This window comes from Oreochromis niloticus, linkage group LG6, assembly GCF_001858045.2.
Source record: "Oreochromis niloticus isolate F11D_XX linkage group LG6, O_niloticus_UMD_NMBU, whole genome shotgun sequence".
Taxonomy (NCBI): domain Eukaryota; kingdom Metazoa; phylum Chordata; class Actinopteri; order Cichliformes; family Cichlidae; genus Oreochromis; species Oreochromis niloticus.
In genome coordinates, this window is record NC_031971.2 from 37553121 (window position 1) to 37569028 (window position 15908).

General features: G+C 41.6%; 2 protein-coding genes across 4 annotated transcripts in view; one reads left to right on the plus strand and one right to left on the minus strand.

Moving 5' to 3' along the window:
• Positions 1 to 15908, minus strand: part of LOC100711119 (E3 ubiquitin/ISG15 ligase TRIM25) — a 16384-nt gene continuing 476 nt past the window's right edge. Inside the window, exons 1-11 of one of the 3 annotated variants that reach the window (XM_019359554.2) lie at positions 12006 to 12148; positions 11147 to 11765; positions 9811 to 9906; positions 9453 to 9686; positions 7224 to 7392; positions 7104 to 7130; positions 6736 to 6783; positions 6549 to 6638; positions 4553 to 4690; positions 4372 to 4431; positions 1 to 4289 (exon numbers count right to left, since the gene is read on the minus strand). In XM_019359554.2, the coding sequence (XP_019215099.1) occupies positions 3760 to 4289; positions 4372 to 4431; positions 4553 to 4690; positions 6549 to 6638; positions 6736 to 6783; positions 7104 to 7130; positions 7224 to 7392; positions 9453 to 9686; positions 9811 to 9906; positions 11147 to 11743 (1989 nt within the window). In that variant the 5' untranslated portion in view covers positions 11744 to 11765; positions 12006 to 12148 and the 3' untranslated portion in view covers positions 1 to 3759. Of the gene's footprint in view, positions 4290 to 4371; positions 4432 to 4552; positions 4691 to 6548; positions 6639 to 6735; positions 6784 to 7103; positions 7131 to 7223; positions 7393 to 9452; positions 9687 to 9810; positions 9907 to 11146; positions 11766 to 12005; positions 12149 to 15908 lie in introns of those variants that run through there. The other 2 variants (XM_019359555.2, XM_019359556.1) reach the window with 2 other exon arrangements.
• LOC109194462 (uncharacterized) overlaps positions 12269 to 15908 on the plus strand; it is a 25507-nt gene continuing 21867 nt past the window's right edge. The window contains exon 1 of the mRNA XM_025908051.1: positions 12269 to 12292. The gene's annotated coding sequence lies outside the window, so the exon portion shown is untranslated. The remainder of the gene's footprint in view (positions 12293 to 15908) is intronic.

Genomic DNA, 15908 nt, shown 5'->3' on the forward strand with positions numbered 1-15908 from the left:
TTTCAGAATCAGAAAAACACTTTATTAGCAATATTCACTGGTTGATTGGTAATGCAGTTTTTAATTATGCAATATAGCAATTAAACAGAATACAGCATGAACACCTTAAATATAATGTACTAACGAGCACTTTTTCAAAGACAGTGAGGGCACAAAATAGTTAACCATTGAAGCGTTACAGAAACACACATACTGCTACACTTCCGTGTGATGCAAAGACTACAGTTAAGCTGACATTCACTAATTTACACAGAACAAATCATCACAGTCCTGAGTCTGCTTAAACTCTGAAACATTTTAAGAGCAAAAACAGAAGCTACAGGAAGTAAAATATTTTGATTAATTGTACACACCACTATTATGTGATTTCAACTTAAGGTAGTAAGAGTACACAAGTGTCACCATGGTTCAGGAAAGGTATTGATAGTTTCTTAAACCCTTCCGTGCTTTCTCCACTGTGATAGCTCATTTCACCACAGGTTCAGATGCAGTACACCAATATCAGTGTACAACCTAAAATTATACTTAGTTTATGGATGCACGCTGTTTACGTGTGAACCTTTCCTTGCTTATCAGTCAGTCGGAACAAAAGAGTCTTCTGAATCTTTTAAATATAGTAAAGTTTGTTTAACTTTGTCAAAAAGAACCAAGTTAGAGGAGCTGTGATTGAACCGCAAACTTCACTGTTAAAGCACACTGAAGATGTTTAACACTTGCAGTCTCATTTCTATAAGATGCACGTCTGACTCTTAAAGTGATCACTATATTAAACACTTTAACACCTGGTGGACTGGAGCGTGCCACATCAGGAAGCGAGTCGCTGTTCTTACAGGCCGGAGTAAACTTCGCTAAAACAAATAATTTACCCCTTTGAAACTGTACGTTTACTACATTTCCTCCACCTTTTTACAAGCCAACAAGGTTTTCTGATGGCTTGTTAGTTTAATATGCCTACCATAGGAAAACGTGTATAGCATTTTACTTCTATGGGGCATCCCATGCAAACATGATATCCCAGGATCAAATCCAGCCCAGGATCTGATCAGCTGCAGATAATCAGTGACTCTTTTTCCGTTATTTCCTGACTCAAACACCATCATTTAGGCCAAAATGCCATAAAAACAACCCAAATACAAAAGAGAGGAGAGAGACTTTCAGAACATGATGAAAACCGGAAACATGGCTTCTGTTCCCATCAGTTGAAAGAAGTGAGCATTTAGAGCTGGGTGATACAAGCTACAGCATAGATTCTCTTACGCTGATAACATTGCCATGACATGTGCGGTGCTTGTGCACATTAAGCAGCCAATCATATCGCAGAAACATATTTTAGAAACTGACAAATGGAAGTCACTCTAGCTTCATATCAATCTTCAGATGTCAGGTATTTACATTTAGCATTTTTGCAGTTTGCAACACAACGCTGAGGGAAATTTTTAAGGTCACCACACATTGTTCATATCATGAAAAACCGCTGCATCACTCAGTCTTAGAACCTCAGTTCCCACACTCCAAAACAAAGTTTCCAAATGTAGAATTGATATCGAAACACTACGTAAACATGTGCTTCACAGGTAGACTCACTTCTTGATCCAGCTGTAGTCACATCTGTTCTACAGTGCACGATACAAAACCTGCACAGGACACACACTGTATGTGTGTGTGTTCTGCAAGAACTGCAGAAAAAGCAGGAAATAAATCAAATCTCTGAAAAATAAACCACCACAAGGAAACCCTGCCACCACTGAAAGTGAAATTATCGTATACATGAAAAAAACAAACCCAACAACATATGTATGGTTTTTATCTTTTAAATACTTTTCATAAAGTGACTAGAACACCTATTTGCTTCACGGTCACTAGAAAACAGGATATAGTGCATTACCTGCGTTTTACGACAGCTTCATTTTAATGAATTCAGCTGCTGTTTATCGCATCCAGCACACATAACAAAAGTTAATAACATCAGATATGACATGCCATTAACTCTTGATATCCACTTCGGTTGTTTGCGTAACTCTGTCTACTAGTACTGTCAGACAGGACAGAGAAACCGCCGCCATACATTCCTCAGATCTTACAGACGTTATTAGCAGAAAGCACTACTAATCAGGACATTCACATTCTGTGTCTCAAATCGAGCATTTCTGTTCTCCCACTTGCCATTTTGAGATTGGTAAGTACAGCTACACGCGGTGCACAGCAAGTATTTGGATGCACACGTGTAGCTGAATGTTTTATTACCCTCAAATACCACCAAGATATTATCACTCAGTAGCAGGACAGTGCATTAACAGCACTGATTGCAACAACAATGCTTTGCTGCCTAACTTAGGTATTAACATTACGTGCTGTCGCATAGTTTGGAGTCATCGTTATTGTAAATGGGTGGATGGTTATGTGGGCGGTCAGAGGTTCAAAAAATTGGAAATAGCCCCAAGATTTGGCAGCTAGAGCAACAGTTCTGCTTATCGTACATCAGGAATGTCAAACTCATTTCCCACTGTGGGCCACATACAGACCACTTTGATCTTTTGGGCTGGACCAATGAAACTCCCAGTTCTGTCAGTATAAAGATGTTAACTCCCTAAAATAGCTTAATATAAGTTTCAAAAGCACATCTCTTTTTCTACATCATAAGGAAGTCCTGCTGTATTAAACGACAGAAATCTGTCAGCATGACTCTGGGCTTAAAATGAAAATTAATAAATGTGTATAATTACAGGAAGGCTCTCATAGCTCACTGCCCAGACTGTAATTATAAAACAGAATATTTTTGTTAATTCACAGAAAATGCAATTTTTATGTGGACCCATTGTAAAAAGAATTAAATTTCTGTGGTAGACCGTAACATTTTTTTGTGTATCAGTTACTTTAATGTAGCATGAATCGGCACGGGGAATGTCCATATCTGCAGCCAAAGCTGTAAAACCTATGAAAATACAGTTACGAGTCCAAAATGTTTGCCCTTCTTCATATTTTCCAAAGCTGCCCAGTAGGCCAGTTTGGAATCTTTGTTTGGCCAATCCTAGCCCACGGGCCTCATGTTTGACACCCCTGATGTACATGAAAAGCAGTAACAGAAATCTCTTCTATGAGACAGTGATATTTATCCTGATCAAACGTCAACAAAGACGCTGATCAGTTGTGTAAAGACAACATTTTCCTCTTCAACAACAGCTGAACAAATAGTTCCCCGAGGGCAGCTATAATCGGCTCTGATGTGAAAAATATCGGGGTTCAACTTTTTGGTGTTCAAAACATTCAAAAATTATTGCTAACTAATTACTTTTTCTAATCAATCTTTTTTTGTTCCTCCATTGAAATAATTTTATATAATTTTATGTAGATTAACTCTGTAATAAAGAGTGATTGATTAAAGGTGCCCTGTGGAGCTTCTAACTACTGTCAGCACTGATGCATAAGATTTATGATACCTCAGTTTAGTTTCATGGTTATTTACTGAACCAGTTCATGAATCCAAAAAGCCAACAAATGCAGCAACCAACACCTACAGATGCAGTTAAGTAGAAAGCAGGTTGTTAACCATAATAATTACCTTGTTAATTAAGTAATCAATTTTAATAAATTAGCTTTGCAACACTTTTTTCCTGCACTTTTAGACCTTTGGACCTCAAAAAATTTGATGAATATTCTACAGTTACGTATAGTTACAAAGTGACAATAACAGTTACGTGTTTACAAGAATACTCCACCGGGCACCTTTAACAAAGAGCCGACTGGCTGACTGCAAACTCATTACTGCAGCTTGCACAAAGTAATGGAGGAGCCACTCGAGAAAATCCAGAAGGCTGGATAGACAGCCTGAGCGAAGGGGAACATGAAGGAGTGGAAGGGATATGCCCTGTCAGCCACGTTGTAGAACGTAGCTGTGCCGGCCTCACAATCCAACAGCACACCTACGCGCTTTGGATTAGGATTAACAAGCACGGTCTCGCTGCTGTTATGCCAGACTGACAACTTGACATTAAACCACTCGACGCACCAGGACTGGGCGTTGCGGCCCAGTCGACTGGTGGGGCCTTTGCGGTCGATGCTGTTGTAAGCCAAGCCTATGCCAACGAAGTTACTGCTGCTCAGTCGCACTTCCCAGTAATGGCGCCCTGTAGAGAAACCCTTGGAGGCGAGCACCTGGGAGCAGACAGCAAAGCGTTCGGGGCAGTCGGGGTAGTTTATGTGCTCGTCTGACACGGAGGCCTTAGTGAAGTTCTCAGTCAGCGCGATGCGTTTATGGGCGGTCCTTGGATTGAAGGTGAGTACTGTGCCATCTGGAAGGGACAAAAAAACGCTTATTTCATAACTGCCACATCTGCTGTTACCACATGATGGAAGGACACCTGCTACACTTACATTTCAGTAGTTCACATCTCTTTTCAGCTGTGCTTATGTCCGGGGGAATATCTGTAGTTTCTACAATTAAAGACAAATAAACACGATTAGATCTCAAACAACAGGAACAGGCTCCCATGGACTAGTCCATTTCTGAGCTTTAAGCAATGTTTAGCATAAAATGCAAAAATCTGATGTTTACCTGGTTTCTGTTTAGGTTCAGCTGCAGGAGTACGGCCTCTGGGTTTCCCTCCAAACTCCAACAGGTTTTCCATCGAACGGCCAGTAGTTTTATCTCCCATACCGTCCCCAGTGGTCTGAGGATTTTTTGGTTTGGGTTCTAGAAAAACAAGTGAAGTATTTATAAAATTAAATGTGCATATATCAGATTTAAGAGAAACTCTTACACGAAAGAGAGGCATGGACCTCAAATATGTGGGAGGATTTTGTAACAGCAACGACGGTCTTTTGTCCGCCCTCATTCAAGAGTCAAACCAGGAAGCAAGTGAGCCATTTGTGCTGTTTCACCCATGTAAACGGTGATATCAGGCATATCTGCTTTTTATTGTAGTAATGATATAGGAAAGCATATTTTGCCTCAGCTTTCTGTGTGCTCAGTGGGTGAGTCAGACATATCAGCATTCTGAAATGAGCCACTAATGAAGCTGCAGACAGCTGCATGTGCACAGTACAAAGTACAAATATTAAATTACAAGTATAAATATTTTAAATGGTTTTTAATCAGAAATGAGTGATCATTTCAAATATGTGGGAGTTTTTTGTTGTTTTTTTTATCCTGTTGACCAAGAACTTTACAGTATGGAACTGTTCCCATTCATTTAGAGAGGAGCTTCAAATGAAATACACATGTGAAGCAAACATGTAGAACAGCCATTCCCAAGTCAACAGTTCTGCAGCCAACTTAAAAACAAGAAAATCCCATCGGGCCCACCCAATCTAAATCTTCACTCTGATCAAAATACAAGATAAAGAGATCCATCCATCCATCCTTTGCTTATCCTTTTCAGGGGCGCTGGAGCCTATCCCAGCTTTCATAGGGCGAGAGGCGGGGTACACCCTGAACAGGTCGCCAGTCTGTCGCAGGGCCAACACACAGAGACAGACAACCATTCGCGCTCACAATCACTCCGACATTCACACCTATGGGCAATTTAGATGAATCAATTAATCTATCCCCACAAACTGCATGTCTTTGACGGTGGAAGGCAGCCGGAGTCCCTGGAGTACCACGCAAACACGGCGAGAACATGCAAACTCTACACAGAAAGACCCCAGCCTAACTCAGGACCTTCTTGCTGTGCGGCAACAGTGCTAACCACCGTGCCACCGTCCTGCCCCAAGATAAGATAATGCTAAATATAGATCAAGAGATGTATTTACTAAAAAATGTTATTAAAAACCCCCCAATAACCATAAACAACACAGGCTGTTGGCTATAAATTGATAATGCCACGCAGTCATATGCAAAGTGTAAAGGTCAATGTGCAATCCAAGTGCCACTGGGTCACTTATTACATTTTCTAATGTAATGGGATTACATTTTCTTGCAGCCCACACTCTGGGAATCACTGATGTAGAGGAATACTTCTTTAATGGCCATTGCCTGACCCATACCAGAAACCCATTTCTGTGCAATAAAAGTGCTTCTTCCTGTCATTGCCTTTCACAATAAGAGACTTTCACAGTCCTCTGTGCTGACTGCAAATCACAGAAGTCAAAACAAATTATAAAAGAGTTTAGGATTACAATAAAATCTATTTTTAGTCTTATTAGATATGAATTACATTTATAAACATTTTGCTTGTTTCTCAGTGAGTTGCTGTGCCAATTAAATGAAAGATGACATTTTTCCTGATCAAACACTACGAATCTGGACTGATTTCATGAAGTGAATTAACTAAATTCTTTGAACTATGAGTTAAATTACAAATAATCCATGAATATAAAATGTCTGAATAATTTATCATTATTAATGGTGGTATTGTAAAAGTCACATCAGTAAATGCAGAGGCTAAAGTGATTTCCTGTATAACTGTAGTTCATTAAAAAAACTGAATGACCATACAACTAAAATAATGAAAAATCTCCACAAACGTATCGTTATGTGCTCAGTGTCGACAATACAGTTGAACCACAACACACGGCAACACAAAACGAAAATTAAAGCTGTTTCATACTTGGAGTCTTTTTCTTCTGGCCTGTTTTGGCCTGAGGACCTGGACTGTGAGACCTGGGGAGTTTAGGGTGACCTGGACTGGACTCCACCTCTGAAGAAGCAGTAAATAAAAGAACAGACATTTATGCTTGACCTGTTATAAAAATCTTGTTTTATAAACCTGGTACTGGACAGATGAATTGACTTACCATATTCCAATAAATTTCCAGAGCTCAGTGTAGACCCCGCGGCTGAACCTGATTTTTCAATGAAAGCATGAACATGGCATCATTACAGCACTCACTTTTTATCAACACTTAATGTATTCAACCCTTGACCACAAAATGCGGTATCAATTTGAGTATTTTCAAAATACACTGCTCAAAAAAAATTAAGGGAACACTTGAACAATCTTAACTGACTTGATAGTTGGTGTGATTTTCATCCTGCCCTCAGCAAAGATGTTCAACTTGAATTTTTCCTTCAAGATCCGATACACAATTTAAGTGTTCCCTTAATTTTTTGAGCAGTTTGATTGGAATCCTGTTTTCATTGGTCCCCACATGAAACAACTCACCAGCTGCCAAAATATCAGGGTTAACTTCTGCAACAAAATTGGACACTATCTTCACTAAACTTTCTCAATGAACCTTAAACTTTAAAACATCAGACTTAAAAAATGTGTCCATGCACTCACCTGGTGTATTTAACGGTAGTCGGCTCTCGACGGGCTGTTTGAAGAGCTCTGTCAGATGCTGCTTCAGGGCAGCAGCAAAGGCCTGTGATGCCAAAACCTTCTTGGAGTCCAGGCTGATTTTAGGGGAGTAAGGCTCAAAGTTAATAGCTTGGGGGAGGTTAAATGGTGCCTGAGAAGAGAGGAACACAATGTTGTCTGATCAGTGAAGATAATTATATCCCCTTTTACAAAATGTAATGAACTACTATGTGATGTAATACATTTATAATAAACAAACAAATCTATGTGTACATGTGTGGGGTTTTTTGTAATGGTTGTGTTAAAAGATCCCTCTAACACACGATCATAAAATCAGAAATCACATCTCTGTTACAGATTTCTATGTAGATAGAACTATAATTGTTTAGAATTCAATTATATGTATTTTACTTATATATCACCAAATACAGTTACCTCAAGGGGTTTTATGTTGTAACATAAAGATCCTACAATAATACAGAGAAACCCACAACAATCAAACGACCCCCTATGAGCAGGTGGTGACAGTGGAAGGAAAAACTCCCTTTTAACAGGAAGAAACCTCCAGCAGAACCAGACTCAGGTAGGGGCAGCCATCGTCCCCAAACAATACCATTTACATACAATATATTGATTAGACATTGCTGACAATGCCTAGCAAGCAGAGACTCCTCTGACTGAAAGTTTGGTTCTAATTGCTTTACTGATGATTGTATGACCTCATTTGCTAGTTTCAAGTCTTGCTGAATAAAACATATATAGGGAGTGTTTTATTTATATAGCACCAAATCACAAAAAACTTTTGCCTCAATTTGCTTTACATTGTAAGGTTAAGACACTAAAATAAAGCAGAGTAAATCCCAACAATTTTAAGTTTAAATGGTCTGTTGCCGACACTGAACCTAAGCCCAGTCACCTGAAGTTTTGTACCCAAACCTAGCTTACAAAACTCAATTACATGTGACCCAACTGTTTAACCTGACCTTTAACACGTTGGGTGTGGTGTCCAACCCCAACTAACAATGGCATTTAAAGCCAACCCAACAGCTTGACCTAACCCTAACTTCTTGTTTAAAGTGTCTATCCATGACCGATGTTGGGTGTGCTGCCACCCAACATCATTTAAAACACTACCTCATTTAAAACTGACCTAGCCCCTAACCCCGACAGATCTATGGTTTAAAGGTCGTAAGTGCCATTTAGTGAGCTCAAGAAGCCTGAAATATTCTAACATGTTTAGAAAAAAAAAAAAAAACTATCAATCATTCTCACTCACTATGTGTTAATAGACCTCTCTGCATTGAATAATATCTGTTATTAATCTCTGTCTCTCTTCCACAGCATGTCTTTATCTTGTTTTCCTTCTCTCACCCCAACCGGTCGCAGCAGATGGCCCCGCCCCTCCCTGAGCCTGGTTCTGCCGGAGGTTTCTTCCTGTTAAAAGGGAGTTTTTCCTTCCCACTGTCGCCAAAGTGCTTGCTCATAGGGGGTCATATGATTGTTGGGTTTTTATCTGTACCTATGAAGAGCCTTGAGGCGACTTTTGTTGTGATTTGGCGATATATAAATAAAATTGAATTGAAAGCTTTTCATAATAAAGGCATTGGTTGGTTCTCCAAAGCAGAGGGGAAGTGATTAGAGTTATGATAGCTAAGGAATTCTTCTTTGAATTTTTGCTATTTTTTGTGGTCATAGGGAAACAGTCAACTTTTTTTAAAATTCCTATTTGATACATTTCACCCATTTTCAAGCAATAAAACTCAAACATCAAAGTCCAAGAAATGTGGTTTGCTTGGCATTTTAGATTCGAGACACACCGACTATGAAATTCTTGTCTAACATCAACATGGACCTTATTCGTTACCCCCTCTGTTCCTTGGAAACAAAAGCCATTCGTCATCAAAGTAAGTGGTGTGTTTGAAATTCTTCCAGCAATTTTCCACACAGAACATTTAACTAGTAGAGGATATCAGTCTACGATTGAATGGGTCAAGTTGATATTCTTATACTTTGCCAAGCAAATGAACATGCTGCTCACTTTGTAAATTATGGCTCACACTGCAGTCAGGAAGGGGAAAGGCAACATGAGGGTGCGGCTGCTTTTATCATGATTTAAGTCGCTGTTTTAGAACCATTACACACTTTTTTATCATGCATTAGTATGTTATCATTACTAGCGGCTGTATGAACTAACAATCACAGACGTCCCACCTGCAGGAAGGCCTGGGTTTGAGAGCGACTCAGCAGGCTGTGGATTTCTTCTTTAGCTTTCGTCATGTTGTCAATGTTGTCACCAAACTTCTTCATAAGAACTCTGAGTTTGGTCTGACCAGTTTCCACCTCTCGGTCCACTGCGTTCAGAGCATCGCGCTCATCTTGGACCAACATCTCCCTCATCTGCTGATACTCAGCTGTCAGGGCTCTCTTCCTGCTGGTCGCCAAGTCCTGGAGGACAGGAGTGAGAAGACATTCATAACTAGATCAGCAAAGAGATGATTCAAAATAATACAAAACGTTCCTTTAGCCTCGTCTTTGTTTTTGCTTATGTATCTTAAATGAGAAGTCTTACCTTTAGCTTGTTCTGCATGTCCTTCATTTCAAATATGATGGTCTCATTTTTCACAATCTTCCCATCCAGCAAACCCAAGTTGCTCCTCAGGTCAGACTGCAAACAGGGAAACATGATACGGTCACTTACATTAGCCTTATCTCTTTGAAAAAAAAGTTTGTTGGTATAATTGATAACTTTGGCCGTAATCTTGGCTTTCTGGCTTCACAATGAGGGTCACCTCCTAAATGGATGCTATGTTATACTCAGGTTATCAAGTCTCTCTTTTGACAATTCAGATATTCTAATGACAGCAGAACCAATATGGAAATACAATAACAGACGTTCAACCCAAAATTTTAAAGCTGTGAGCAGCTAAAAGAGAATTCCACTCATTCATATTTTAAAGCAGTTCTCAAACTGTGAGACACCTGCCAGTATTAGTTTCTGCATCTGCAGCTGTGCAAGGACTACTAAGGTTCATCAATTTTGTCTTCTTAGGTAAACGTAAGGCTCTGTGCAAAGACCTGTGTTTCTGTGAAACGCCACACTATGATGTAGCAATTGCATGCATGGATCCTTCTGAGCCTCCAAACAGACATTCAAAACGTAGGAATGACTATTCAACCTCATCAGGTTGTAGTGTGCGGTTTGTAGGCCCTATACTATTTGAGGATCTGCGTGGGGAATGCAAAGATCTGTGCTGAGTCGTCCACAAGGCACTGCTACAACTGAGTATAAAAGATGGACGTAGCTTCCATGTCTGAAAAGTCAAGGCCATGTCTAATATCTCTTTTCCATTAGCACCTACTCGCCTCGACTCAACTTTACTCTACTTGATTTCAGTCGTTTTCCATTACAACTGAGTACCAAGCTGAAGCTTACTTCACCTCAGTACACATTTTACTGGTCACTGGTCTAAATCGCTAATTTCAGCTCTTAATGAATAAAATATGATGCTCATTTTGTGAATTATGGTCCTATTTGCTGTCAGAAAGGAGGATGAACCAGGCTAAGCATATGTTATTCAATAATGATCCGTGTTTCAGTTTCTTATCTAGATCTGTGACATCTGGAAAACTACACAGCTTGAGGCTTTACAGGACTCCTCTAAATAGTGGGAGATGTCATGATAGCTACATCCATAGACTGTATCCAGGTACTGGACAAAAGTGTAACAGGAACAACTACTCATCCATGGCATCTACCACTTTCCTCAATTAAGTGAAACTCAGGCTAGCCATCCTGATGAAAATACAGAAACTAAGACATAATTATGTTTTAAAAGGAAAATAAACCCATGTTTGTTTAGATGTGGCTCTTTAAACTTCTCAGGTGAATATTGACAAACACACACCTCTTTCCGGCTCCTTTGTTCATCAGGGGTCGTGAAGGAGCATCCTTTGTGGACCTGCTGGAGGCAGAAGCTGCAGATTGGCCGATCATGCTGGCTGCAGAAGAGCTCCATCAGCTTGTGGTGGTCGGGGCAGATGCGCTCCAACAGGTCCCCGACAGGCTCGCTCAGGCTGTGCAGACGGAAAATGGGATTTTCCCGGTGAGGGCGCAGGTGCTCCTCACAGTAAGACGCCATGCAGGTGAAGCAGGTCTTCGACGCCTCTGCTTCCATGCAGGTATCACAGCGGATGATCTCCTTTTTCTTCACTTGGCTCTCCTCTGCAGCCAGGTTGGGTTCGCTCTTGCTCGATCTCACTTTAAAGGTCTCCACGACGGCGGTGAGGACCGTGTTTTTCTTCAGCTCGGGTCTGGTGGCGAACAGGGTCCGACACTGAGGGCAGCTGTACGACTCCTTCCATGTGGCGAGCAGGCAGTCCTGGCAGAAGTTGTGTCCGCAGGGGATGGTGACCGGACAGTCAAAGGTGCTCAGACAGATGCTGCAGGTCAGCTCATCCTCCAGACTCATGATAGAAAACTGAGACTCGTCCACTTCGGCCATGACGCGACTGATGTGAGTGAGCCTGTGAGGCAGAAACGAAACTTACGTCAGGAGGCGGAAAACGAAAGTAAAATTTTTCGCGTTATTTCTTGAACCTAATATTCGATATCGTCGGTGAATTTTGTTTTTAAAACAATAAAAATCCGCTCATGTAACATATAAACCACCCTGCTATAATATATTTGAATATAAAGCGCGACAGACTTTTACATAAATGACAAAATTAAAGTCGTTTAAATATATTCGGACTATCCGTCATTACCTGGATTGGTTTGGGTGTGCAGCAGCCTGCCTGCAGAATGAACGCAGTCCAAATGAATAAACAACTTCGGACTTTAAGCTGCCGTGTTGTACGCAGTTCACAGTTCCTGCTGAAGTCACTCCTCCCCAGTGTTGCGAACTCCTCAGTAAGGAAAATCGCTATTGGTTGTCCTAAAAGTCGCTAGAAGTCGCTAAATGACGTCATCACCTAATTTGCATAATTGGTCATGCTAATATAATTTTAACCTATGTTGTTGGAGAGAGAAATAACATCGTGGAAGAGACAAAGTGAGTAAAAAACGTCCTAAATGCATTTAGAGTTTATTTAGAACTACAAATTAGATTTCTTTTAGCAATTATTGTTTTTTTTAATGTCACAATTCCAACCCTGCTCCTTTACCCGGGCTTGGACTGGCAAAAGTGATCCGAAATAGGCACTCTGGTGGAGTTACTTTGTGTGTGTGTGTGTGTGTGTGTGTTTATAAGTAGTTTTAAACCTTGTGATCCACAAAACAGAAGAGTAAAAGAGTAAAAGAAGAACTGACTGTGTTACAGCACCCGCTGCTTGTTGAGAGTAAAAGCGATACGCGCTTTCACGTCTTTTTTTAGCGACTTTTTAAAGAAAAAAAGACTTTTTAAAGAAAAAAAGTCGCTAGGGGGTCTGAAAAGTCGCTAAATATAGCGACAAAGTCGCTAAGTTGGCAACACTGCTCCTCCCACCCTGTACGTATGGCTCAAAAGCGCACACGAGCACACGCAGTAGGTCTCATTGTGAGCGGGAGTGCAGGTTACACCCTGCACCTTCCTTACATTCCTGAGCAATAAATCACGTGCAGATCACCACGGAAACTAACAAAAACAGTCAAACTGATGCATCTAGACCACAGACAGAGCATCCAAAGACACCAATAACAAACATAATCTCTCTTACCTGAAACCAAACAGGTAAGAGAGATGTGTGTGAACCTTGTATGTGAAAAAAAAAAAATGCTTTGCTGAAGTCCACCACAGGGATTTTTCAGCCGCTGTTGAGCGTACTCTTAAAGAACAAGTTTGGAACACACACCTGAGGGAAGCGCGTGACAGGTCACACGCAAAGAGGGAGAATGACAAAAGAACGAACGAAGGAAACCTTCTCGCTGTTTTTGTGTACAGTCATCATTGTTTAGACTTTTAGTAGCATTCGCTGTGTCAGCACCATCAGTGATCCGGTTTATCCACAAAGTCATTTTGTGCAAAAATGGATTCAGTTTTTACCTCAAACTAAGTTAATTGAATAACTGCTACACTTGCGGTGCTTTTAGAATAGAATAAACCTTTATTATCCCACGGATGAGAAATTTCGGTGTTACAGAGCTCTTACAGCAAGGGAAAATAAAATATAAAAGAAAGACACAAGGTGGTCCTATAAACATAAGCAGCCGAAGTTCAGGTAACAATGTACAGAATATGTATAAAATAGAATTTGTGTGGTTTATTTATTATGGCTGTTTAAAGAAATCGTTCTGACTGATTTGACTCATCTGACAACAGAAGTCATCTAACAAGGATGCCTACTGAGTGAGGTGTTCCGGGCATCAGGGCTGGACTGAGACAAAAAGAAAATCGGCCCTGGCATTTTTGGTCGAGGCGGCCAAATAACTGGTATTGAAAGAGGTTTAAATCAGGTTGGTACAGTTTTTGTTGGGTTAGTCATGCAACAAGCTAATGCAGCAGCAGTCCTTAATTTTACACATCTGCTGCATTTATTTTTGGTTTCTTTATATTGTTTTCTCTCAGACTTCAACTCCACCTTTTGGCCACTTTCATGCTTAACATTTTTTACACGGTGCACTAGCGAACAGCGAAGGGAGGGGAGGGGCCAGTCGCTTTTAAGAGATATGATTGGGCAATCTAGTGTCAGTAATGAAAACGAAAGAATGGGGTACTATCTGCGTGTACGGTGCGCAGAGGCACTTCAGGACAGTCCATCGGCCACAAAGTGCGTCGACCACCCGAAAATGGCCGGTATGCCAGATTACCAGTCCAGCCCTGTCGGGTAGCAGGGGCGTCTCCAGAATTTTTTCCATAGGGGTGGCCATATGGGGCCACTAAAAATATTGGGGTGGCACACCAAAAACCAGTTTCCAGTTTTATTATACTGTATGCTTGAAAAATATGTCAAAAAATAGAAAAAGAAAGGAATTTTAAGCATAGTTAATTTTCTGCTATAAAAGTTGATATTGAGGAGGTAAAGACGACACGAGAGATCCCAATATTTTACTCCAACTTTAATCACGGCTTCACACAACTGAACATTCAAAGCACCAAAACCTCACCTTCTCGCTTCCCCTAACACTGGGTGTGAGTGGAGCCACCTGGGCCAGCAATGCGCCATATAGCAGCTGCAGCAGGTGTGCCACTCTGAGGAGAAAATGGTTGTAAAGATTCTCCATCCCCAAAAAGTCCTGCAGTGCTTTAATAGATGTCGGAAGTGGAAAGTCTTAAACAGCCCAGACTTTCTCTGGCAGTGGAACCGCACCCTCAGCGGAAATACAGTGCCCCAGGAAGTCTAGAGCCGGCAACCCAAACTGGCATTTAGACGGATTAATGATTAGGCCACATGCCGCCAAGCGCTGAAAAACCCGACGCAGATGGGACATGTGCTGTCTCTTCTAACTGCTGGCCACCAGGATATTATCTAGATATACAAAAAGGAAAGACAGCCTGCGCAAGACCGAGTCCATCAAACGCTGGAAAGTTTGGACGGCACCTTTCAGGCTGAAAGGCATGCACAAAAACTCAAAAAGGCCAAACACAGTAACTACGGCGGTTTTGGGGACATCCTCAGCGAGCATGGGAACCTGGTGATACCCACGTACTAAACCAATCTTAGAAAAAAATAGAGGTCCCGTCAAGATGGGCGGAAAAATCCTGGATGTGGGGAATGGGATAGCGATTGTTTTCTGTGACGTTATTAATACGGCGAAAATCCTCACAAGCCGCCACCGACCGCCAGATTTGGCCACCATGTGTAACGGGGAAGCCCAGGCACTGCACAATGCCCAGGCGGTCCATAGTCACAAGTGGTAATCCTTTGCGGCCAGCAGCAGGGAGTTGGCAAGGCCAGGTCGCACTGGAGCTGTCAGCTGTCAGAAGAAGAGGTGGGTGAAGAGGAATCCTCCGTAATTTGCTCCTAGCAAGGACAGCATGCTCTCCATGAGCTCAAGAGCGGTACCATCACCCAGGCGCGCGCGCGAGAGACGAGTTTCTCTTCACTGGAGAGGGAGCAGTGCTGCAGAACCAGCGCCGCAGAAGCAGTGGTGTGGATTTCCCTTGGGCGGGGGCAATCCTGTAGTAGGGTCATCACATGCTGGGTGGACAGCGGATTCAGCAGTGCCATCACATGATGGTATTTCGGGTCATTAGAATGAAATGCCATGAAGAGCAAACTGAACTTCGATGTGCACGAACCATGAAGGGGGGTTGTGAAGCCAAAAATCCGGCACCTTAACCACCACAGCAAACGCAGCTGTAGGTGGAGGTGGACGTCCCGCAGCCAACGATGCTTCCAGGCTGGAGGTGGCTTCTTCTTCGGATCTTAGCATGTTCCCCTCAGAGGTCACCAATGTGGAGGTATGTAAACACAACACGAGAGATCCAAATATTTTACTCCAACTTTAATCACAGCTTCACACAACTTCACACAAAGCCCCCAAACCTCGCCCTCTCACTTCCCCTAACACTGGGTGTGAGTGGAGCCACCTGGTGGTGGTCCACCAGGTAATCACTGAAAATAGGCACATATGAAAACCAAATAAGATTTTTAAACCAAATATAATCTGTTTTAAGCAGGAATAAACAACAAATGTGGCGGCACCCCTAATTATCAGAATCAGTGTTCCGTTAACAGACGGCAGCATTA